Source organism: Panthera uncia (genome assembly GCF_023721935.1).
Source record: "Panthera uncia isolate 11264 chromosome C1 unlocalized genomic scaffold, Puncia_PCG_1.0 HiC_scaffold_3, whole genome shotgun sequence".
In the NCBI taxonomy this organism is placed as follows: Eukaryota; Metazoa; Chordata; class Mammalia; order Carnivora; family Felidae; genus Panthera; species Panthera uncia.
In genome coordinates, this window is record NW_026057584.1 from 54,118,684 (window position 1) to 54,145,880 (window position 27,197).

The 27,197-nt window shown below is 37.0% G+C and overlaps 1 protein-coding gene across 3 annotated transcripts in view; it reads left to right on the forward strand.

The window, feature by feature from the left end:
- The window catches only part of CCDC141 (coiled-coil domain containing 141), a 227,171-nt gene that overhangs the window by 163,255 nt on the left and 36,719 nt on the right, over positions 1–27,197 (forward strand). For all 3 annotated transcript variants that reach the window (XR_007454356.1, XM_049615429.1, XM_049615430.1), the window contains exons 12-19: positions 1,785–1,964; positions 7,510–7,689; positions 8,275–8,400; positions 10,688–10,876; positions 12,379–12,558; positions 14,262–14,411; positions 24,210–24,350; positions 25,126–25,320. Coding sequence is in view for 2 of the 3 variants with exons in the window: in XM_049615429.1 (XP_049471386.1) it covers positions 1,785–1,964; positions 7,510–7,689; positions 8,275–8,400; positions 10,688–10,876; positions 12,379–12,558; positions 14,262–14,411; positions 24,210–24,350; positions 25,126–25,320 (1,341 nt within the window). In the remaining variant the exon portion in view is untranslated. The remainder of the gene's footprint in view (positions 1–1,784; positions 1,965–7,509; positions 7,690–8,274; positions 8,401–10,687; positions 10,877–12,378; positions 12,559–14,261; positions 14,412–24,209; positions 24,351–25,125; positions 25,321–27,197) is intronic.

A 27,197-nucleotide genomic window follows, 5' to 3' on the forward strand; every position in this document is an offset into this window, starting at 1 on the left:
TTCTACTCCCTCTCACCCTGGACAATTCTGAAAGACACAGATCAAATGCCACTTCCTTTGGGAAGTTCTTCCCTATTTACTCTGTGTAGAGTTGGTGGTCCCTCTGTGTATACTTGTTTTTGTGTTATGATAATTTGCTTATGGTTCTCTTTCTCCCAGAACTATCTTTGGGAACCCAAGGAAATAAATGCTTAATTCTTACTAGGGAATCTTAAAAGACTCCATGGAGGAGGTAGCATTTTAACTAGTTCATGAAGCATAGGTAGGAGCAGAAAATTAAGGAAAGATCATTCTTGGCTAAGGAAAGAAGCATCAGCAAAACAGAAGCATGAATAAATGGAATATGGGAAATGAGAATAGAACTGTTTCTGAGCACATTTGCAGGATCACCTATTAAGTTCATTTAGATGAAGGATGATGTTAATGCCTTTAAAATATAGTGACTAACCATTGCCTGAAATTTCTCTCCCTGTTAGATTGCTCTTTCAGTCTCATCCTATTGGCTATTAAATATTAATTTAATGCATAAAAGCTTGTGTCAAAAATTTTCTACTATTTCTACATTATCCAATTACCTGTTAATCCATAGTTCTGCAGGTGCATTTGGTTTTATATAAGCTCTGATCAAAGACAGTGATTTAAAATAATCTAGTATTGCTAGCATTGGTTACCAAATGAGGAAATAAAATTTTAGGCAGGTGAAGTAATATACCTTAGTAAGATTAGCTCCTGAGGCAGTTTAATATTAATACTTGCACAGAAAATTAGTAATTGTACTTTTTATTCTGGTTTATCACTGATTAGAAATTGTGATTAATAATCACAAATAATTTTTCACAGGCTTATATTTATTTCTTTCTTTCTGATTTGTATTCCCTGGTTGTATGTGTATATGTGTGTCATATGTCTTTCTTCTGAATTATAAAACTCAGCTTTAAATGGGGCCACCCTGGTCTTTGACATTAATTGTCCCCAATTGCAAAACATGCACATATATAATACATAAATATGGTTTTGGCTATGGTAAGTAGGTCTTATAGGTAACAAACTTGTCAGCTTAATTTGCTACTGAGGGGTACTCCTGTCTGTCAACAACCTAAATAGATTTGCATGTCTTTTCAGTTAATTGACAATATTGAATAACTATTTAAAAAATTCTGAAATGTTTGGGGCGCCTGGGTGGCTCAGTCGGTTAAGTGTCCGACTTCGGCTCAGGTCATGATCTCGCGGTCCATGAGTTCAAGCCCTGCGTCGGGCTCTGTGCTGACAGCTTAGAGCCTGGAGCCTGTTTCAGATTCTGTGTCTCCCTCTTTCTCTGACCCTCCCCTGTTCATGCTCTGTCTCTCTCTGTCTCAAAAATAAATAAACGTTAAAAATAAATAAATAAATAAAATAAAAAATTCTGAAATGTCATTTCCATTTGATTTTTAAATAGGCTTTTATTAGAATCTACTGTTATTTTTCTTTAAAAATGTTTTTAAGGAGTGCCTGAGTACCTCAGTTTCTTGAGCATTGGACTCTTGATTTCAACTCAAGTCATGATCTTATGGTTTATGAGTTCAAGCTCTGCATTGGGCTCTGCACTGACAGCACGGAGACTGCTTGGGATTCCCTCTCTCTCTCTCTCTCTCTGCCCCTCTCTCTCTGCCCCTCCCCCGATCATGTGTGTGTTGTTGTTGGTGCACGTGCACACATGTGTGCATACTCTGTCAAAATAAATAAATAAACTTTAAAAAATGTTTTTAAGTGTTTTTAATTTTCATTTATATTCTCATTTTTTTAAGCTAGAGGAGCAGTGTCAGAGCCTAAAGGAGTTTTACCAAACTGAAATCCCACAGAAGGAAGAGGATGATGCTGAATCCAAGCGTCAGTTTGACTCAGCTGAAAAGCAGTGGCAGCTATTTTTAAACAGGAGCTTTTTAACTCAAGACCTAGGGCTTGAGTTCCTTAATTTAATAAATATGGTAAGAATGATATTAAATGTGTCACACCTTCTGCAAGGATTACTATCAAAGTCAAAATCATAAATTCAAGTTCAACTGTCTGCTAATCAACCTTGCTGGTTTAGGAAGTTTTTTTGTTTGTTTGTTTGTTTTAGCTTTATTCAACCTAGAACAGTCCTAAAGCCCAGCATTTACATGCTTATTTGGTCTTAGACTTCCTATTAATTTATAATGAAGGCTATTTTTTCAGTAAGGATGGATTTTTATTTATTTATTTTTATTTATTTTTTAATTTAATTTTTTTTTTTAATTTACATCCGAGTTAGTTAGCATCTAGTGCAACAGTGATTTCAGGAGTAGATTCCTTTTTGCCCCTTACCTATTTAGCCCACCCCCCCGCCACAGCCCCTCCAATAACCCTCTGTTTGTTCTCCATATTTAAGAGTCTCTTGTGTTTTGTCCCCCTCCCTGTTTTTATATTATTTTTGCTTCCTTCTCCTTATGTTCATCTGTTTTGTATCTTAAAATCCTCATATGAGTGAAGTCATATGATATTTGTCTTTCTCTGACTAATTTCGCTTAGCATAATACCCTCTAGTTCCATCCACACAGATATAATGAAGGCTATTTTAACTACTAAGAAGAAAGAGTGACTGTCATCCAAATACAACATTGCCACTATTACACAGAGACCTCAGTAGAGGTTCATGCAAAAGTTCTGTGTTATTTTGAGAATATGTAACAAGGTCTTTACAAAATTTCAAGGAGCTTAAGACAATATCTAGGATGAATCATCATTTTGAAAAATTTCATACCATAGCAGATCTTTCCATAGTGAAGCTCCATTATATTTAGAAATGTACTCTAAATTTTAGTTAAGTTGTATTTGTAAAATACCCTAGAATCTTTATATCAACCTGTGGCTGATAAAGTTCTCTACAGAGTTTTAAAAAATAGCTACTCCAACTCTCCTTTAATGCCTCAAGTATCTTCCTAATGAAACTGCTCATGTCATTGTTACAAAATCCCAGCTACTAGAAACCTTTTTTTTTTTTTTTTTAATGTTAAGCCAAATCTGTCTTTGTATCTGTTTCTGACCCTCTGTAGCTACACAGGGGAAAAAAAATCACATTTCATTCTTTTTACACATGTAAGTCCTTCAAACATTGAAAACAGTTGCTATGTCTAATCTGAGTTTTTTAGGCAGCTAACCACATATAAATCCTTTCCATCATTTGTGAGACAGTTTCACTTCTCTCTGCATCCTAATTATCCCTCCCAGAATTTTCTATGGTTTGCCAAAATCATTCATGAAATGTAACCAAAAAGTGAGGTACAACATCAACACAAAGTACAACAAAGTGGACATCATTTTTTACTAAGGAGACCTAAGACTATGCTAGCATTTTTAGCAATAATTTCACTTTGCTGATTCATATTAGGCTTGTAATCAAATACAACTCCCATTACATTTTCATTGCAATTCCTGCCAAGCTAGATCACTCCCATCTTATATTGGTCAAGCATTTATCTTTCATATACAAATGTGGGCCTTTATATTTATTTATTACTATTTAATTTCATTTTACCTATGATTCCATCTTATTAAAGTAAACTTGACCCTGCTATCTACTACATTAGCCATCTTTTCTAAGTTTAAGTCTATATATTTGATAAGTAGGCCTTCTATGGCTGCAAGTAGAGCTTTAATAAAAGTGTCTATGGGGCAAGTTGACGTCCCAACCCATTCAGCAATTGCTTGATTAGACAGTTTTTTTAAACAATCACAGATACTTCCAATGGTACTTTATTTAAACCATTAATTCACAACTTTTTTCCTAAGTCTGTAGTGAGAGAGACAGCTCAAAGAAAGGTCTGCCTACAAAGTATCCTATCCATTACATAAGTATAATTTGACATAAATCAGGTTGACTCCTTGTGATCAGGGAATTCTTCCCAAAGTGCTTACAAGCTTCTTGATCGATGATGAAGTTACTGCACTAATTATCAATGTAGGGCTTACCAATCTGTAAATTATGTAGTCCATCCTTTTCCCCCTTGTGAAAACCAGGGCATTCTCCTTTCTCTAACTTTCTGGCACTTTTCTTATTTTCTGTAGATTTGCAAAGATAACTGACATCTGCAATTTTCCCAGTGCTCTGAAATGTGATCAATCTCAGTCTGGAGACTGAATTCATCTGGAAGAATTAGGTTCTGTAACTCTTCTCATCACTCTGAGCAACTCTTTATCTTCTCTAGCTCAACCTTCGTGGTTTGAAGACCATTCTTATTAAGTCTATGTGGGGAAAAAAAGTATTTATAGTGCTGATTTATCTAATACTATTCTTAAGCATCAGAGAAAACTTGCTAAGCAATTCGCCCATGTTCTTATGTTGTACGGGTGCTTACTGTAAAAACTAATTAAGTGATTTTTTCATTTGGAACATTTAGAATATGATTATCTATTGATCTGTCACCTTTCACATTTTTACTTTGTTCGTTATATAGTCTTTAGTCTCTTAATTGTGTACTTCTCTAATTTACACCCAGAAGGAATTCAAATATTTGCAAATTGCATTTTTGTCTATCCTTTTTATTACGACTTCATTTCAGAAATTTACTTTTCAGTTATGAAATTTCCAGTTGTATCTTTTTTTTAATTAGATTTCAATTACCAATACAATTATCTCTCCTGTCCTCTCTACATCTGTCCTGTACTCTCTTGATCATATTAATCATGGGTATTTCAAAGTGTTTGTCAGCTAACTCCAACATCTGAGCCTGGAATTGTTTCTGTTGTCTACTTTTTTCTCTTGGTTTCCAGGCATGTAGCCCTGTGTTGGCAGGACTGGTGAATATTCATCAAATATCAGACATTATGTATAAAACACATGCTTTACCTCAAGGTCCTTAAAAACTGACATATAATAAAATCCTTACTGGTAAGAATTAAGATCCACATAATAGTTAACTTTATTGGTTCAGTAACATTCTGAGATAGGAAATCATTGGTAAAGCAAGTAAAACACAGTTTTAATTTCTTCATATTTTTTGGACCATCAGGATTTTAAACAAACATTATTGTTGAAATGTGGTAACCAGTTTGTGGTTGCTAAAGAGGAAGAAGGCCTGCTGGCATTTTCCACTGAATGTTCTGCTCTTGATTGGGTTGCTGTGGCTCATCTTTTCAAGGTTGACACCGAAAATTTTTCAGTTCATCTAAAAAATCATCAAGATCAAAGAAATTGATTTATGTGAGAACTCTGGGCAGACATGTTAATGAAAGTGCTAATTTACTAATATATAGCAGTGAATATCAAGGATGCTATCCAGTATACTGCCTTCCTGTTATCAACGTGTCTGGAAAACAAGACACACCATTCATTGTGCCTGAATCCAAATGGAAAATGGGTAATTTAGTACCCTATTAGATAAGATTATGGCAATTTTTTCCATGCCCCTAAACAGAAATAGAATGAGTAGCATGTTTACTAACTAGACCTTGGGCAAATTATTTAATCTTGGTGAGTGGTCAAAATACTCAAGTCTGCCAAGTACATAATCACTCTTCTTGAATCCTGCTAGCTAGATAGCACAAATACTACTGTGCACTCCCTTTTCCAGGCCTCACTAGAATCATACCCTGCTGATTATAGTCGACATTGATATGCTGCAATTTCCAAGTTTACATTAAATTATATATTATATTTTGCTTAATAGTTTCTTAATAATATGTGAAAGATACCCTAACTTTATTTATAGCATCTTTTAAAAAAATATTGTTCGGGATGGGTTCTGCTGAAGTTGTCGGATATCTTTCATGATATATTATCATCTTGTTAACCATAGTTACAGCATATATCATTTTATTTCTGAATCCCCAAATTCATAGGCGAGATCTTATTTAGAACTTGCAATTATATTCTTTTGTAATTAATTGGCACTTTATAATGTCTAAATTAATGTAAAAATATAAATGTGAAATATTAATGTCATTTAAAATAATTTAGAAATAAGATGGTCTGTTAAAATACTCCAGCACAGGGGCGCCTGGGTGGCGCAGTCGGTTAAGCGTCCGACTTCAGCCAGGTCACGATCTCGCGGTCCGTGAGTTCGAGCCCCGCGTCAGGCTCTGGGCTGATGGCTCGGAGCCTGGAGCCTGTTTCCGATTCTGTGTCTCCTTCTCTCTCTGCCCCTCCCCCGTTCATGCTCTGTCTCTCTCTGTCCCAAAAATAAATAAAAAAAACGTTAAAAAAAAAAAATACTCCAGCACACATTCATGACACTGTCTTCTGACTACAATCTAAAAGATCGCTTGACTTCTAGATCCCTAGCTGTAATTGTGATTAGAGTAAAACCTTGGATTATGAGTAACTTGTTCTGCAAGTGTTCCACAAGATGAGCAAACATTTCTAATACATTTTAACTTGATAAACAAGTGATGTCTTGGAGTACAAGTAGGACGTGATGCCGAATGTCACATGATCACAACTGAGCCAATGGTTCTTGAAGTTGGCTTTGATATACAAGTGCTTTGGATTATAAGCATGTTTCCAGAATGAATTACGCTTGCAAACCAAGATTTTACTGTATAGAAATCTATGCACATTTGCTCCTGAGAAATTCAAGGATTTATTGAGAAAGGCTAGCCATCAAAGTAAAAAGCCATTGTTTTGTCAACTAAATATTCTTCTGCATTTTTTTTAATGTTTGCACTCACAAAAAAGTATATGGTCTTACTCTTTACTTCTTTTATTCTTCTGACTGCAATTGAATTTCCCCTGTTTAAAACCATTGTTTATAGGCTTTCAAATCAGGCAACCAGAACATGTAGAAATTGGACATGTAGCAATGAAGAGGACTCTGAATTTAGATGTTGTGATTCTGACTAATAGTTTCTTAATAATATGTGAAAGATACCCAACTTTATTTATAGCAGGGATTTAAAAAATATCGTTTAGGATGGGTTCTGCTGTGTATTATAGGTGCATAATAGAGATAAAAATACAGAGATATATAGATGTACATTTCAGTTCTTACAAAAGGGAGTAGCTTTAAGAACTGTTCACAAAGAAAATTTGAAATAACTGTAGTATATACAATGGGATAGTTGAAAGAGAAAGGCAGACCCCTCATATTTCCTGATGCTGAGACTTTGACATATTCTAATGAGTTATTTAACATTATTTACAATGTTAAAATAAAAGATGGAATATACTTCAAAACTTATGCATTAAAATAATCTTAACTTCAACATTTCTGGATCCTGACACTCATTTAATCACCCCTTAAGCCCCAGGAAATAACCAGACTCTGGCCAGGGGTGGAGAGGGTGGGGAGTCAAACACTACTGGACTTTAAAGTACTCAGGACCTGGTGTCCAAGCATAGATGAGAGGTTCTGAGAGCCCCACTGTGCCTTTACACAAGCATTCCAGATTTGTCTTGATCTCAGAACCATGCTCCGTGGTGGCCATGATCAAGTGTTTGTCTCCTAAAAGAGTGTATACAAAAATGTTGTGTCTCTTGGGGGAGAAAAGCCATTATATGGATTATTAATTTAACAGGCAAAAAAGAATGAAATACTAAATGTGAAAAATGAAGTGCACTTTATGGAGAACACTATGGAAAGCCAGAAGGCAGAAAGAGAAGAACTCAGCCACCTTCGGATGACATGGCAACTTAAAGCCACAGCAAGCAAACCTGTGAAACAGCAGTGGGGAGCATTCAAAGAACAACTTAGAAAGGTACAGGAACATGCATGGATATCATTAAGTCTTAAAAAGGAATGAAATTCTGATGTACACTGCAACATAGAAGAGACTGTAAAACATGATGCTAAGTGAAATAAGGCAGTCACAAAAGGGTAAATGTTGTATGATCCCACCTACAGGAGGTACCCAGAGTCGTCAAATTCGTAAAGAGAGAAAGCAGAATAGAGGTTACTGGGGCTAAGGGAAGGAGGGAATGGAAGTTCCTGGTAAATGGGTATGGGGTTTCTGTTTGGGATGGCAAGAAGTTCTGGAGATGGTGGCGATCGATGCACAGCAATGTGAATGTCCTGATGCCACAAAACTGCACAATTAGCAACTGTTTAAAATGGTAAATTTTGTTATGTGTATTTTACCACAAAACAAAACAAAACAAAACAAAACAAAGTAAAGGAAACCCAGGGCCTGTGCTTTTGTTCGTTGGTAGTTTAGGACCACAGAATCACTTGAGGTAGTGAGTGTTTTCATGGGGACTGAAAAGTTTGATGATGCACCAGTCATCACTGGATTGCCAATGGTGTCCAAGAACATAAACACATAACTATCTAATATATATTTCAGACCACTTACAACTTAAAACTTCTTCAGGAAGCACTTATGCCTGTGTCTGCACTTGACCTTGGAGGGAGCCTCCAGACCATTTTAGGTCTACAGAAAAAATGGAATGAAATGAAGCCTCACATCCAGGTGAAGAAACAGATTGATGGACTTGGGTGAATGGGAAAAAAAAAATCAAAAACTGTTCAGTTGAGATTTACCTAATTTTAACAGACTGGTGAATTGTTATTTTTTAAACAAAAGCATGGTTTGTCTAAAGCTCCACTTTATTTTTATTTTTTAAATGTTTGTTTATTTATTTTGAGAGAGAGAATGAAAGTGCATGTGCCCACACTAGAGCAGAGGAGGAGCAGAGAGAGAGAGGGAGAGAGAGAATTCCAAGCATGCCCCGTGCTGTCAGCGCAGAGCCTGATATGGGGCTCCATCTCGTGACCCATGAGGTCATGACCTGAGCTGATATCAAGAGTCGGACTCTCAACCAACTGAGCCACCCAGGCACCCCTAAAATTACACTTTAAAAACACATTTTTCTTACTGTTTTTCTGCACTATTCTGTATTTGATGATACACAAATATTCAGGCTACAAAATGCCTAATATATTATCTTAGATTATTTGAATTTACATTAAGCTATCACATATATTCATTCTAATTATTTCCCTATAGACATGTTTTAGATTAAGACATCTCAGAACAAGGGTGAGCAAGCTCTGACACAGAGGCTCTGCTCCCCTTTGTCCTTGAAATCACCACTATGATGTCACCATCCCCATTCACTGGCACCCCAGATTCCTACCACTCTCCCAGGAATCTTGCTGTGCTCTCCCATTCTCCCTCTCAGAGAGCCCTCAGAAGATGAGAGATAAAACCATGAGTCATGTTCCCAGGCCCAGACTGCCCATGCATTCCATACCCTCCACCTCCTGCCGCTCCTAAACCTGATACAGCTGTCAAAAATATTTGCCAGTCATGCTGTCCTCTTGCCTGACTTCTTGTTCTTCACTGCAAAGTTAAGATATCTGCATTGCTGTTGGTTGCTACTTCAAAAATGTTGGCTTTAAAGAATGCCAAATCAGAAGACTGAAGATTCCTTCAGGGAAGATCTATTTCAGATTCTTTTTTTTTAATTTTTTTAACGTTTATTTATTTTTGAGAGACAGAGAGAGACAGAGCATGAGTGGGGGAGGGGCAGAGAGAGAGGGAGACACAGACTCCAAAGCAGGCTCCAGGCTATGAGCTGTTAGCACCGAGCCTGACACGAGGCTTGAACTCATGAACCATGAGATCATGACTTGTGCCAAAGTCAGACACTTAACCAGCTGAGCCACCCAAGCACCCCTATTTCAGATTCTTTAAAGGTAAAACTGATAGCATAAAACTACCTCCTACACACACACACGCACACACACACACACGCACACACACACCCACCATTGTAGCCCATGGTGAAGTCTTTTCTATAAATTCTTAGAAAATTCAATTAGCCTACATGTTAGCTACTTTGATATACCTTGTGTTATATGCCTACTGGCATTTTGTGTATGTATGCATGCACGTGGCCCTGCACATGCATGCATGAGTAAATTCTTCTAAGTCAGGGGCCATTCCCAAGCTTCATTAGTTCTGTCACTGTGGTATGCATATATTTGATGCCCCTATGCTTGATTTCAACTTGAAGACCTTTATTAGGCTACTCTTCTGCAAAGTATTTCCTTAGCCTAAATGATTTCCACTACTTTTCTCCTTGATATAAGCTCCTCCCTGACATTATAGTGGCTTCTTCTTTGAGTTGTCCAGCATTTGCAAGTTCTATCCCAAAATCTGGATTCCTACAAGGGGTATCTGAGTGGTCCTAGGGAAAAGGAAGCTGCTTTATCCCTCTCTACATGTGGTGTCTATTTGTGGATTCTGGGATGACCGTTTTTAAAGTAGCATATCTACCACATTGCTCAGCTGGTAGTTCATTCTGATCATTCTGTTATCATGAGGGACAAATAATTCCCCCAATGTATTTTTAGACTTGTCTTCTCTTGATGTTTTTATCATACTGATTCTAGTTTACATTAAATATCAGAGATGATCATGGCTTCATAAAATATCTAAAATACATTCATTTAATAGATAACTGGAGGATTTGGTGTGCCACAGAAATATGTGACTTTCTATTTCACCACCTAGCTTTGAAACATGTTTTTTGCATTTATAGCAATTTTTTTTTAATTTCTAAGAAGATGGGAATAGAATAATGTATCCTTAGCATCAAACACAAAGCCTGGATTTGCAAGGATGGGGTGGGGCTGACAATAAATAACAGTTAGCAAATGAGAGAATAGTGATTGAGACCTTCCTATAGTCAGTTATAAAGGAAAAAGTTGTCTAAAAGCTGGATATCTTTTATTTCTTTCAACTTCTTTAGCAACTGAACGTTGAAGTTCAATACATTGTAAAAGAATCAGAAGAGTTAACTGGCAAAGGAGCCCCTGTGAAAGAGAAGTCTCAACAACTGAAGGAGCTTATTCACCTCCATCAAAAACAGAAAGAGAGAATCCAAGATTATGAGGATATCCTGTACAAGGTAGTCCAATTCCATCAAGTTAAGGAAAAGGTAGGACTTGTCATGGATATCTGGAAGACCCTCAGCTCTATTTTTTTTTTATTATTTATTTATTTATTTGAGAGAAAGAAAGAGAGAGAGAGAGAGCAAGTGAGCAGTGGAACGGGCAGAGAGAGAGAATCTCAAGCAGGTTCTATGCCCAGCGTGGAGCCCAAGGTGGGGTTCGATCTCATGACTGTCATATCATGACCTGAACCAAAATCAAGAGTCATATGCTTAACCAGGTGCCCCAAGACCCTCAGTTTTAAATTATGAAATTAGAAGGGCACCTGAGTGGCTCAGTCAGTTAAGCAGTGAACTCTTGATTTCAGCTTAGGTCATGATCTCATGGTTCACGAGATCAAGTTCCACATCAGGCTCGCACTGACAGCACATGGAGCCTACTTCTGATTCTCTGTTTCCCTCTCTCTCTGACTCTCCCTGGTTCGCACTTGTTCTCAAAATAAAGAAATAAACTTTAAACTATGAAATTAGAAATAAATTATTGTGTAATAAAGGCCAAGTTGCTTTTTCTGGTATCTGAAGTTTTCCACAATCTGGCCTTTAACTTTTTCTCACTAGCTTCTATCCTCCCTTACATTCCAGCCAAACTGAGCTTTTGTTTGTCCTTAAAGATGATGCACACCTTCCTCACTCCAAGCCTTGACTCTCAGGCTGCTATTATCTGACAGGTCCTTTTTGCTCTTCTCTACTATTTAAACTCTATCCTTGCTTCCAACAAGCCTACCTTACTTGGAGTGATTTGTTTCTTTTCTAAATTCCCAGAACTTTCATAGTTTATCTCACACATCTGTCATTTTTAGTATCTTGATTCTTAATTACTTTCTCCCTTCAAGTGTAAGCTCTCTGAGGAAAGAAAATAAATTCATGTGTTTTTTGGGGTTTTTTTTTGTATCTTAAGTACTTGACATTAAGGAGTGCTTAGTACAGGTTCAAGTTATTAGCTTCTACTTTCTTTTAAATGTTTACTTATTTATTTTTGAGAGAGAGAGACAGCAGGGAGCAGCAGAGACAAAGGGAGAGAGAGAGAATCCCAAGCAGGCTCTGCATTGTCAGTGTAGAGCCTGATGAGGGGCTCAAACTCACAAACTGTGAGATCTTGACCTGAGCCCAAATCAAGAGTCAGATGTTTAGCCAAACAAGCCACCCAGGCATCACGTTATTAGTTTCTATTAACATAAAATGGAGATGTGTTGATATCCCTTTAAAACAGCCTCTGAATTTACTCGGATCACAAGCCTAGATCTTGCAAAGGTTTTAGGCTATGACCTTCTTTAACAGAACTGGTAGTATTAGTTCCTCAATTTTACCCTCTTGGTTTGAAGCCCTGTAACATTTATTTGTCTATAACACTAGTAATTATAGATGGGCTTGGCAACATTTTGACCAGGTAGTAAAATCGGTTATAGGAAGTAGGCTTTTTGTTTAAAAAAAAAAATCTGTCTTCCTGAAAATATGAAACCCATGTTAATTGTTAACATCCTAAATTTCAGCTGGGTCATCTCATCAAATCAAGAGAAATGGAGTTTTTAGAACAGCCAAAGGAGCTGGAGGATGGCCACGAAGCCCAGGTTCAGCTCAGTCGCTCTCAGGAGAAGCAGGCACATATTGAGCAGCTCTATAAACTGGCCCTTTCCCTGGGAGTGGACATCATCTCTTCAGTACAGCGACCTGTAAGCAACTTAGAACACCATCATTCATATCTAACTAAAGCTGAGAGTTGGGTTATAATATCAATGAAACCAGGCAGATGGCCTAGTACATGTTAAGTTAAAAAATACATTAAGCCACTGGATAGTTATTTGTGGTGAATGTCTACCACCTATAACAAAAGAAAAAATATTTAAGGAGAAAATCTGTTTATACAAGTCTTGTTTTATACACCTATTCTCATGCTAATTAAAAATAGAATTGTAGAGTTGTGTTGTCTAATATGGCAGTCAATTTTTCACCTTTGAAATGTGCCTAATGCAATGAAAGAACTGAACTTCTAATTTTATTTATTTTTAATTAATTTAAAAATTTTAAACTGACAGTGTAATTATGGGAAAACTTTTATGTATGTTGGGAACAGCTTGGGTATGTTAATCTACATTTTAAGTTATCAACTATGAAATTTGAATACAGATCAAGTATTTCTGACAGAAGTTTAGCAACAATTAACTAGATTTCAAAGACTTAGTATAAAAACTGTATTAATATTTTCTACATTTGGTTACATATTAAAATGATGATATTTGGACATATTTGGTCTAACAATTCACATTACGAAGATGAATTTCACCTGTTTCTTTCTTACTTTTTAATATGACTACTACAAAATTTTAAATTATTCATGTGGCTCAGATTATATTTTGATTGGACCAATGCTGCTTTAGCATTTCAGATCTGGAAGGTATTCTAGACATAAGCCAGCCCACAACACTCATTTTATAAAAGAAGCATCTGAGGCCCAGAGAAGCTGCTTAAGCCATGAAAACTCGGAATGGAGGAGCCTCCTGGCTTTGCAGAAGGCTTGGGCACCAGTCATTGGACATGCTTTATGCCAGTGGACTGACATTAACAAAGGAGCCTAAAAGAGAAGAAAATATTTCCAGATCAAATTTTTCTAAATAATATATTGGACTCTGATTTTAAAAAAATCCCTTTCTAAATTCCTAAGTTTAGTGAGAAAAGATTGTTTTTTCTATCCAATATGTATAACATTAATAAATCATAATGGTCAATTTTATTTCAAAGTTCATTTAAGATATCCATTAAACTATATGGAATGCAAAGAACATAATTTTTTTAAGCTAAAAGACAGAAATACAAAATAGAATCAGTTTTTACCAAGAAGGAACTTTCTTTTTAAAGAGTTTTATTTTATTAATAAAGATATTACCAAAAAAAAGTAAGACGTCTCACTTTGCACAAATAATATAAATTGTTCTCTAACTCTTGTCTGCCTTGGCCTCAGCAGCCCTCTGTGCTGAGCAGAGATTGGTGCACTTCCATAATGAATCTGAGGTTAAGTTCAAGTTGACAGGAAAATTATAGTGCAGAAGCTGAAGGTTTCCGATGCATATTTTATGCTTTTGAAGTAAAAATTATACCTTATAATAAATGACATCTTTGAAGACTTGAGTGTGATGAGCAAATCTTCAAAACTTAAGTTTCAAGACTGGAAATGCAATGGTTTGCCTTCCCTGACATGTTGGTGTCTGGCTTCTTTCTGAAATCATTACAGCATATTCAGATATGCTTGAGGTAAAGTAAACCAGGAACCTAGTTTTTAATGTCCTCTATGAGTTTCATAATGCAGGTAAATAGCACATCCGTCTCATTGCTGTTTTGCCCGTTCCCTTTGTCACTTGCACTTCCGTTCCATTTTCAGAACTGCTCTAACATTTCTGCCAAGAACCTGCAGCAGCAGCTGGACGTCCTTGAGGGGGATGGTGTGAACTTGCGTGCCAAAGCCGAGGAATATGAACGGACCCTGATCCGCTGCTTGGAGTACTGCACCACAAGGGACAATATAAATGAGGTGGGGTGGTGGGAGTGAGCAGCGATATTGCCAGAAGTTGCTCTGAACCTAAAGCATGTGGCTCAAGTGTCTGCACCCATGCACACACAATCAGGCGACCATTTATTCAATGTTGACCTTTAATCTACCAAGCAATAGTCTCAGGGCTCTGAAAGTTTGAGTAAATTTCAAGCACCCAAGTCAGTATGTTGTCAATGAATAGAAAAACCTAGAATGTACCATTATGGCCTTTTGTTTGTTTCCTTATCCCCACCCAAGGCTGTATAGCAGTTGCTTGCTTGAATGGATACAGCCTGTCAGGATAGAAAGAGTGATGCTGTCTCCAGACAGCCAGCTCCAACCTGCTGAGATTCTATTTAAGCACCATTGACTCATAGTGAAGGGGGTGCCAAGGCCCAGGGGAACAGGCTCTTTGCCTCAGAGGCTACAAAGTATTATCACCAAAATCAAGTGGCTGGTTTCATGTTTACTCGAATGAAGTAGCCTACTGGCAAAACAACTTCTAGAGAAAAAAAGAGTAACATGAAAGTCAACCTCTGCATCCGTGCTCCCCCTCACGAACACATAATTCTACCTCCTCTTCCTCAATTCTACCCAAACCCAACCCCCAAATATGTAGTGAGTCACAGTCACCTTCCCCTAGTTAAACTTCCATTTAAATAAACCTACCCTTGGGGAAAAGCACAGATCAGGATGGCAAGGGTCCTGATTTTTTTTTAATTTACATCCAAATTAGTTAACATATAGTGTAACAGTGATTTCAGGAGTAGATTCCTTAATGCCCCTTACCCATTTAGCCCATCCCCCCTCCCACAACCCCTCCAGTAACCCTCAGTTTGTTCTTCATATTTATGACTCTCTTATGTTTTGTCCCCCTCCCTGTTGTTACATTATTTTTGCTTCTCTTCCCTTATGTTCATCTGTTCTGTGTCTTAAAGTCCTCATATGAGTGAAGTCATATGATATTTGTCTTTCTCTGACTGACTAATTTTGCTTAGCATAATACCCTCTAGTTCCATCCACATAGTTGCAAATGGCAAGATTTCATTCTTTTTGATTGCCAAGTAATACTCCATTGTGTGTGTGTGTGTGTGTGTGTGTGTGTGTGTGTGTGTATATACCACATCTTCTTTATCCATTCATCCTTTGATGGACATTTGGGCTCTTTCCATACTTTGGCTATTGTTGACAGTGCTGCTATAAACATGGGGGTGCATGTGCCCCTTTGAAACAGCATACCTGTATTCCTTGGATAAATGCCTAGTAGTGCAATTGCTGGGTCATAGGGTAGTTCTATTTTTATTTTTGTGAGGAACCTCCATACTGTTTTCCAGAGTGTCTGCACCAGCTTGCATTACCACCAGCAGTACAAAAGAGATCCTCTTTCTCCACATCATCGCCAACATCTGTTGTTTCCTGAATTGTTAATGTTAGCCATTCTGACAGTGTGAGGTGGTATCTCATTGTGGTTTTGATTTGTATTTCCCTGATGATGAGTGATGTTGAGCATTTTTTCATGTGTCGGTTGGCCATCTCGATGTCTTCTTTGGAGAAGTGTCTGTTCATGTCCCATTTCTTCATTGGATTGTTTGTTTTTTCGGTGTTGAGTTTGAGAAGCTCTTTATAGATTTTGGATACTAACCCTTTGTCTGATATGTCATTTGCAAATATCCTCTCCTATTCTGTCAGTTGCCTTTTAGTTTTGCTGATTGTTTCCTTCACTGTGCAGAAGCTTTTTATTTTGATGAGGTCCCAATAGTTCATTTTTGCTTTTGTTTCCCTTGCCTCCAGAGATGGTGTTGAGTAAGAAGTTGCTGCAGCCAAGATCAAAGAGGTTTTTGTCTGCTTTCTCCTTGAGGATTTTGATGGCTTCCTGTCTTACATTTAGGTCTTTCACCCATTTTGAGTTTGTTTTTGTGTATGGTGTAAGAAAGCGGTCCAGGTTCATTCTTCTGCATGTTGCTGTCCAGTTTTCCCACCACCACTTGCTGAAGAGACTGTGTTTATTCCATTGGATATTCTTTCCTGCTTTGTCAAAGATTAGTTGGCCATATGTTTGTGGGTCCATTTCTGGGTTCTCTATTCTGTTCCATTGATCTAAGTGTCTTTGTGCCAAGGGGTCCTGATTTTTGACTGAGAACTGACAGCAGAAGACAAGGTACTATGTAATTCCAGATTTATCTCCATTTAGAGTAAAATGTTTCTGAGTCCATTAGTCACAAGTCCATTACAAAAGTAGGTACAGGAAAAGGAAGCGGTAAAGCTTCTCTAACATTCTGTTAGCCTCAATTTACACATTTTCTCCAAAGTTATCTTCTTTCTTCCCATCGTCCTCCTCCTTCTCCCCCACCCTATCCCCTGCCCCTTTCCCCTCCTCTTCCTCCTCCTCCTTCTTCTTCTTCTTTGGTAAACTTTTGTTTTGCCAAAAATCTCTCTCCCTGCAGGGATGTTCAGCTCTAGACTGACTGAAGCCACAAGTGGAGGAGGCTAAGTCTTATTCCTAGCTCCCTATAGCTGTTTCCATCTTCATGAAGTGCTGTGGCATTTATGGAGCTCGGTCCCCCTGTTTAGGCCCTTCCCACAGTGGTTCTATTTACAGGCTGCCTCGTGATGTGCCTCTGCTGGGAGCCAGCTAGCCAGGATGACAGATGTACCTTGTAGTCACAGTAGGGACACCCCAGGATTGTCTGTACCGTAACAGGAATGAGCAACCAGATACATGTGGGTTTGCTTTAGGAATCAGATAACACTTTAACATGATCTTAAACATTAAGAGAACTAGTCTTCCCATTTGCTTCTACTTCGTATCCAACTAATCTTTGATTTAAGTTACAATTTCACATTTAAAAGATCTTTGAAAATCTTTGATCTATTTCTTCTTTCCTTCTTATAGAAATGTAGTAGGCATGTCACAGTTTAGCATCCACATCCTGGAACTTCCAACCATAAGCCTAATGGGAAAATAAGCAGAAGGAATATTTTCAGTACAGTTTAGTAAAATAAATGTATGTATGCTCTAGTTTTATTGTGAAGATCAAAGTGCAGATGGGTGATTCCAAGTGGTGAAAATATTTATACACTTAGAAATTTTTTTAATGCTTTATTTATTTATTTTTGAGAGAGAGGGAGAAAGAGCACAAATGGGGGAGGGGCAGAGAGAGAGAGAGAGAGAGACAGAATCTGAAGCAGGCTCCAGGTTCCCTGCTGTCAGCGCAGAGCCCAACGTAGGTCTCAAAGTCAGAACTACAAGATCATGACCTGAGCTGAAGTCGGACGCTCAACTGCCTGAGCCACCCAGGCACCCCTAGACATTTTTATTATATTATAGTTATTAATATTTGGTGTACGTACTTGAAACATTATATAAAATTAAAAGCAATAGTTTACACTACTTTTTGGTATAAAAAAATGAAGTCAGACACCCCACTAGGGAACTAAACCAAACATTACATTTGATTTTTTAAGTTGATTGGAAAACACATTGTTTTGCTTCTAATGTGCTTAAAGTGCTTCTTGGAAGTTCACAGATGCTGAGTTGAAATAGATTTTGAAAGATCTCTACTTTGACATCTTCATTTTTAAGATGAGAAAACTGAGGTGTGTAAGATTTTCACTTGAGCAGTATGCTACCAAACTGCAGAGTTTCTGTTCATGTTGTGTTAAGGAGTCAGCTTTGGGCCAAAAGCTCATTTATTGGGCATTGGCATTTATTGGGCACTGACACACTGTCACTTGCTAATCTCAGAGTTCATTACTCGTTCCTGTTTTAGCCCATTCAACTACTGCATGGTCTAATGTTCCACGGATCCTTTTTCTGTGTTTTCCTCTTCTAGCCTTATTTTACGACATATCTGTTACAAGCTGTTTATATGCTGATGCTAATAGCACAGTTCCTTTGATGATGCCCTAACTAACTTACATGGTTATAACTGCACTAAAGGCCCTCAGAAGAGGACTCAGTACCTGAAGGCAAAATGAAGTGGGCTGTTCTAAATATGATTTTTTTAAATGTGATATGATATTCTGTAAAGATAAAGAACCATGGTTTTGCGCCTTGATTATCTTTGGGTAAAATATTCTCATTGTCTAATTTCATACACTATGTAAGACATAGGAAATTGTAAAATCTCATTTTCTCCACATCTACCTTCACAGCCTTCAGACTGCCAGATTTTGGGGAGTTATTTTTTTTCATTCATTTTACCCAAAGATACATTTGTATGCATGAATGTTGAATTTCACTATATATTTTCTTGCCTGGCAACATAAATAAGCTGTTAATACACAAGGCATTTACAGACACTCTCTGTGGTAATATGTGACGGAACACTATTAGTTATTCATTTACACATCTTCATTTAGAAATGTAATACGTTAATATTGAGCATGTTTTCTACCTGCAACGTGACAAAAAAAATTACTTTTACATTTACATAATGTTCATGGAAATTTGTAACTGGAGTCTATATATGGGTCACAAACAACTACCTTGCTGAAAAAAATAGCTATGACAGAATTGGGTTGGTGTCCATTCTTCCAAAATAAGTTTTGCAAACAGAAGCTTTCATATAATTTTATTTTTTTAGCCAGAAATTTTTATACTGCAGCAACATCAGGAAGGTAGCAGAAAAAAGACTTAGTGCACATATAGTATATTCCATATGTCAGAGTCTCATGTTCCACTTACACACATTTTTATGTCAATTTGGGTGAGTCGGTCATCTGAGTTCCAGGGATAGAAGGCAGATTAGAGCAGTAAATTAGAATCGAGGGAGAGACACGTATCCAACTAATAAAATCAGACTTCCTGACATTGTATAGCACTTTGCTATTGATTGACAAAATGACCATGGAGAGTCACCCACTGGCAGGACAAGAAGCAGAAAAAGAATGCATGGATGCGGAAAACATGCAATGGGGCAGCATTGTGGTATAGTAAAGGTATTTCAGATTGATAGCCCTCACTAGTGATTTTAAGAAAAAACTAAACTATCATCATTCAACACATATCACCAATGTGGCTACTATGTACTGGACCACAAGACTGCAACAGTCCTCAGGAAACATGGAGTCCAGAGTGAATTAAAGCCCATGGGACTTCAAGTCACAATGAGTCGTGACCAGGCCACACTGTGGGTCCATTCAGAGGGTATGTATAAGAGAATAAGAAAGATTATAATTTGTTCTGAAAATGCCCATCCCATAGGCATAAAATGTGTTAGAAGTTTGGTGTTTAACATCTGCAAAGTGACTCTTTTTCCTGAAGAATATAGAGAGTTAAAGTTTAAAATCATAGTTTTTGGGTGCCTGGGTGGCTTGTTCGGTTAAGCATCTGACTTTGGCTCAGGTCATGATCTCGCAGTTCGTGGGTTCAAGTCCCTCATCGGGTCAGCTTGAGTTCCACTTTGGGTGAACATGAGTCTTGCTTCTCTCTCTTTCTCTCTCATTCTCTGCCCTTTGCTCACTTGTACCCCCCAAAAAATAAATAAAATAAAATAAAATAAAATAAAATAAAATCATAGTTTTCATGTCCAGAAAATAAAACAAATATATTATTACGAAGACAGTGAACTTGCAGAGTTTGTAAAATAGCCATTACTGAGACATGCTGCCACGTCCAGTGTCAAATGGTGCGCCCATCTTCTCTGTCCAAGCTGCCGCACTTCTGCTGCTACAGTCCTGGCCCTGAGCACAGCAGGCAATGGTGCAGTTGTCAAGCAGAAGGAGGCCAAGGGAGCCTTGTCCCGAAATCTCTCCAGGACTTAGGCTTAATATTCTACCCATAATAATTGTAGCAAATCATTCAGGTTGAATTATGAAACTTTGGGTCCTTTCATTTCAAATGCAAGCATCCCTGGGCCATAATAACTGTGAAGCCTCTGTTACTCAAAATGAGCACCAGAAAGCTTTTTTCTAAAATGGGCAAAAGGATGGGCAAGAAATGAAGCTCATGAAGTGGACCTTAAGAGAAATGGACTGTTGATTTTGTATTTTTGATTCTGGCCAAACCTGTGCCATAGTTCCAATGAAAGGCTTTTGTCTTTAATGTGTTTCCTTAGTTTTAAAATATCCCATTTCCCTCACATAAATTGGCCTTGCCAGCACCAGACTCACAATAATACATTCTTCTGCCAAAGCAGCCTTGACCAGCTTCGTCAAGACTAAGAATAACAAGCCAGCCTGGTTGTCATCAGCCCCTTTTGCTTCTGCTTCTTCTCAAGGAAGCTTTGTTCATTCCTAACCCTGAGAGAGGCTTACTGCTCCCTGGGAAATCTGGTGACGATGTTCATTCTGCTAGTTTCAAAAGAACTACAATTAAAATTTTTTTTTAAATGTTCATTTATTTTTGAGAGAGAGAGAGAGAGAGAACACACACACACACACACACACACACAGAGTGCAAGTGGGGGGAGGGGCAGAGAGAGGGGGAGACACAGAATCTGAAGCAGGCTCCGGGCTCTGAACTGTCAGCACAGAGCCTGATGCAGGGCTCGAACCCACAAGCCGTGAGATCATGACCTGAGCTGAAGTTGGACACTTAACCACTTAACCGACTGAGCCACCCAGGTGCCCCCAAAAGAACCACAATTTCAAAGTCTTAATACTTTTTTTCCTAATTATACCTCTATTAACTTAGTCTGCATATTCCATAACAAATATGGAGGAGCTGAACAAGTACATAGATTGGAAAATCACATTATTCATTAGAAAAAGAAAATGCTCCTGGTGTTTTAAAGACTTTTAGAAAATGTTGTTAATGTGGATTATAACAACATTAAAAATTTTCTAATAGGGTAAACTCTCCCGTCCAGCTTTGGGTGTTCTTTCCTGCTTATGTCCTCCTGTTGAGCAGTTGTCTTGGCCATTTTCACCATTCCCCATTGTTGACAAGCTAACTAAAGTTAGAAACAGCTGCAGGAACAATGATCCCATAGCCAAGCGACCATGGCACTCAGTTTCTTTAAAAATTTGACAAGTTATATGGAGATTAGATGGGAAGTTAAGTTTTCATGTTGGAACATTTAGGTAAGAAATTTAGGCACGATTAGATTTTTCTGAAAATCTAGTTGCTAAAGGCAGTTTGTTCATGTTGCCTTCCGCTTGTATCTGCAATAGTCTGAAATTGGATCTGGGAAAGGTACAAGATTTAAACTGCATTTCTGGTGGGACCAAAAGGAAAAAGTGCCAGCAACTTTGTCAGAGGAGCTCATGTGTCAGAAAGAAGCTGAGTCCGTTTCACATACCCATAGTGCCATGAGCATTCTTTGGTCTTATAAATCATCTTCAGTGGAAGTGCATACATTCTGAAGAAACAGAAATAAAATTGTGCTCATCATTTACCAGTCTTAAATTTTTTGATCCAAAGTAGATTTAAAATTTCATGGTTTAGAATTACAGTGCTAAGGCTCAGCCTTTCTCCATTCATCACATAGTTTTCAAATAGATGTTGATCTTTCCCATTTAAACAAGCCGATGTAATCCAATGATTATCAGATTGATGACAGAACCCCTCTTCCTTTCTCTCGACTGAAGTGTATAATATATATCATGTTCCAATAAGAGAAAAAAAGAATATAACATTTTATTTTCCAATGGATACATGTTAGTGACAGGACATATATTTTCCCTGTTCTTTCTTCTTTTCTTATGTTTATTTTTATTAAAGATAAAAATTATGTTTTAAATTGTGGTAAAATACACGTAACATAAAATTTACTACCTTAGCCATTTTAAGGGTACAGGTTAATGATATTAAGTGTATTCACACTGTTATACTACCATTACCACTCTCCATTTCCAGAACTTTTTCATCATCTCAAATAGAAATTCTGTACCCATTAAATAATAACTCTTTATTGAGACCATCTTTTTTAATACAAGAATCTGTGGTTTCCTCAGATAGTTGCTGATTGTGACTTTGGGGAAAAAAGTTCCTGCCAAAGCTCTATGTGAATAATGCAGGATGTAGTCCCTTTGTATTTTAATCCCATTTGTTTTTTCCCCCACTAAAATCAAACATGTGCAGATTAAAACACTGAATGTCAAAGAAGTTAAATATTTATTGGTTATTTCATAAGTATAGCAGCAGAAATATGATATTCTCAAATATTTTCCTGAGTTCTAATAGAGAAATAGTTTTCAAATTTTGAAACTATAGTTCTTTCCACCTCTTCAGAATGTTACTGATTTATCAGTTTCAATGTTTAATATGGTCTCTGTGCTTGGCTTAATTGGTAGCTTAAAACTCGTCTTCAACAATTTCATTTACCATATAAAATAAACAACGCCGATTAGGTATAGGTGTGTCAGGTGCAAAAATTGCATCAGCATAATAATTTCCATGCATGCAAGTCTGCCAGGGCCTTTCTAGATAACCGTCTCCAAGAAATGGTAAAGATAAAGTCAAGGTTCTGTTTTTATAATATGCAGAATTTGAAGTAAGCGTTTTGAGAAAAGAAATATTTTTTTAGGGCAGATATATTTTTTTATGCATTACAAGTCTAGAATCTGCATGTACACAGCTCTTATTCCCTTCCAAATAATTTATTTGCTGCCATTGAAAAGAATTTTAATATGCTTCTGACTTTTCTTATCATTGCTCAGATTTATCAACCATGACATTGTTCATTTTTTGCTGTTAAATGCTTCCCTATAATCTAAGAAGGTTTATGCTTTCTCTTTACTTCCCCTTGCTGATAATATAAAGAACCTGTCAATATGTTTATCTTTCTTGAATATGGAGAAGGGCACAGAAAGTGGTGTGTTTAATGGAATGGGCTGCTAGAACTTTGGTCACTGGTAAAGGTGACCTGTGTGTTCTCCGGGTTGTCATGATGCATGCCCTAGTCTCAGTTCATAGCCCTATGCTTGGTTTATACACAGGTTAGCATTGCCATCAGTGGTGACACTGTCACTTTACTTTGGATTGGAAGGACATCTGAAGTTAGTGGCCTATACCTAATAAGGAAATCTCTTCTGGAAACTGCTCATGAAAAATAACTTTTTTAAACTGGATTTGGACAAATAAAGTACTTTTCCTGCTAAATCTCATATTGGGTCTCCTCTTACATCTCACTATTGTCCTCAGTGGTCTGTATATCAACTCTTCATTGACCTCTTCAACAGGAACAGCTCGTTGAAGCCTCATAAATTCATACCTGATGGCCATAAGGGTGCCTTGGGGCACCCGGGTGTCTCAGTCGGTTAAGTGTCTGACTTCGGCTCAGGTCATGATCTCACTGTTGGGGAGTTCAAGCCTCGCACCAGGCTCTGTGCTAACAGTTCAGAGCCTGGAGTCTGTTTCAGATTCTGTGCCTCGCCCTCTCTCTCTGCCACTCCCCTGCTTGTGCTCTCTCTCTCAAAAATAAACAAATAAACATTAAAAAAAAAAAAAGACAGAGCCTCTGGAGATAAAAGGATCTGGGGCAAATGCTAGCGCACTGAGAATGGAATGAATGGGGGCACTTGATGTCAAATCAATACAAATAAGAAAATTTGAGTTGTTGAAAATCTATGGTGTGTTAAAAATTGTCTTGTTTGGAGGCCAAAGGATATTCTATACTTATAAATCTAATTATAAATTACAAATCAAGAAGTACAAAGAACAATTTATGCTTACTTATATTTTGGGGATATGTTTAATTTCGCATATACCAGACCTGTTTCCTATTGCGAAATCACTGAATACATTTTGAAGATTATCAATATCTTGAAGTGTTTAGACTTTTTATTTTTTACAAGTCAATATTAGTGTCCTCATTTTAAGGAAATCACCTCTTTCTTTTTACTGAACTACAGCTCAAAGAGTCATTCAAAGATATAAAAAAGAAATTCAACAATTTGAAGTTTAATTACACCAAGAAAAATGAAAAAGCTCGGAATCTGAAGGCTCTTAAATATCAAATTCAACAAGTTGATGTGTATGCTGAAAAAATACAGGTAAAGAGAAAGTGTGGGTGGTGCATTTGTGTGTGTGTGTGTGTGTGTGTGTGTGTGTGCATGTGCATGAACTACTACAATTACTGCAAAACATTTTGCATTTTAATTCTAGATGCTTAATCTTTGGGCCTTTTTGTAGCATTGGGACTGAGAAGGTAGTTTTCTGCTTTTGTGACAATTGGGTTCCCATGTAAATTGTTTAAGTTAATTTATCTCTTGAGGCAGCTCTGGAATGGATTGTACCAAACTTACCCAGCCTCTCTCCTTCCATTCTTCCCCACAGCGCATGCACACACACACACACACACACACACGTGCACACGCACGTGCACACACATGCATGTCTACACCTTTTGTACACCCCTTTTCCTTTCTTGCACCTGCCAATGTCAGGAACCTCCTCCACTGCTCCTAGAACCCCTGGCTAGATTATTTGAATACCTTTCCCAGGAAACAGTGAGCTTATTGAAGACAATAAAATATTTTATTTTATGATCGTTGTCTTTTTTAATCATAGTATCATTCTCGAAATCTGGAATAGAACCTGGTACATAGTGAATTTTCTACATGATATTAATACTGGATCAATAAAATATGTGGAAGAAAACCCATTCTTTCCAAAATACATTCGTGATAATTATTATTTTAATATTATATAACGGAGAAAGCTGCAAAAATTTCTCCAAGTTTTTCTCTTATTATATAATCACTATCTAGCCTCATAAATAAAAATTGAGTGTTATTTTAAAAGCTGGGTGTTTTTTTTTTTGCACAGGCTTTGAAAATGAAAATGGGAAAAGTTGAGAATAAAACTTCTTATTCTCTCTTAAATTATCCAAATAATAAAGTGAATGTCCTTTTGGAAACCATGAAAGATTTGCAAAAACATGTGGATGAGTTTGAAAAAGTTGTGACAGATTACAAGATGAATTTGGACCTGACCGAACATCTCCAGGAAATGATAGAAGAGGTATCTTCTTGTTGTAATGATATCCATATGTAATATTGTTTTGTAAAATTACTCTGCTACTTTAAAACAATGCTGCTTTAGATGTTATTGTCATGAAACCTATACATCTCCTCCTTTTCATGATTATTTTCCTAGGATAATTTCTTAAAGTAGAATTGCTAGACCAAAGGGAATGAATGTTACAAGGTTTTGATTGTAATGTCCAAATGTTCTTTGGAAACATTTTACTAATTTTCTCTTACCAGCAACATATAAGAGTTTCCCATTTCCACATGACCCCATCAACTCAAGATGTTTAACCATCATGGAATTATGTTCACTGCTTTTTAAAATACTCAAAATGACTTACTTACTTCACAGAATTTGAAAATGTTTAGAAAGAAAAGTGATACTGGGATTTTTCAGGTAAAAAGATTGTTATTGGCATTATTTTTGCTTTTGTCAAGAGGATAAATGGTAGAGTGCTCATACACTGTACAAAATTTGACAAGTTAAAATTATTATTTGCACACTTCATATTGAAGAAATTCTGCACTTGAGGTTCTTTGAAGCCCATTATTCTGTGAGACAAAACGTGTCTCTCTTTACCACTGATGCAGCAGTGTTTAGATGTAACACCATGCTAAGGAGAATGAGGGTGATCATTCTTCTCTATCTGATGTATAGGTTTGCTGTAGCTCTCTGGCACTTATTTAAAGGCAGCTCTTAACAGAGTCATGTGCTTCTATTTCTTGCTCATCATAATTTCTCCGGCCTTGGTCAGACACATTCCTTCCATCACAGTTATTTAGTATTTTTTGTGAGAAACTGTCTCAGTTCTCCACTGTATTTTGAAAATATTACATGAGTATCTTCTATTAAAAAAAGTCAAATGCTATTCTTTAGATGATACTTCCTTAATTGATAAACTAGATCTCATTCTTAAAAGAGAATTTATTTATTAGAGTGTTAGTCAGGCAATACTTTATCCATGTATTGTTAATTATTTCAGTCAATTAGACTAGATTTTGTATGTTTGGAGAATATACTTTCTTCTCGAGTGCACATGGAACATTCTCCAAGATAGATCATATACTGGGTCACAAAACAGCCCTTCATAAGTTTATAAGAATTGAAATCATACCATGCATACTTTCAGACCACAATGCTATGAAGCTTGAAATCAACCACAGGAAAAAGTCTGGAAAACCTCCAAAAGCATGGAGGTTAAAGAACACCCTACTAACGAATGAGTGGGTCAACCAGGCAATTAGAGAAGAAATTAAAAAATATATGGAAACAAACGAAAATGAAAATACAACAATCCAAACGCTTTGAGACGCAGCGAAGGCAGTCCTGAGAGGAAAATACATTGCAATCCAGGCCTATCTCAAGAAACAAGAAAAATCCCAAATACAAAATCTAACAGCACACCTAAAGGAAATAGAAGCAGAACAGCAAAGGCAGCCTAAACCCAGCAGAAGAAGAGAAATAATAAAGATCAGAGCAGAAATAAACAATATAGAATCTAAAAAAACTGTAGAGCAGATCAACGAAACCAAGAGTTGGTTTTTTGAAAAAATAAACAAAATTGACAAACCTCTAGCCAGGCTTCTGAAAAAGAAAAGGGAGATGACCCAAATAGATAAAATCATGAATGAAAATGGAATTATTACAACCAATCCCTCAGAGATACAAATAATTATCAGGGAATACTATGAAAAATTATATGCCAACAAATTGGACAACCTGGAAGAAATGGACAAATTCCTAAACACCCACACTCTTCCAAACCTCAATCAGGAGGAAATAGAAAGCTTGAACAGACCCATAACCAGCAAAGAAATTGAATCGGTTATCAAAAATCTCCCAACAAATAGGAGTCCAGGACCAGTTGG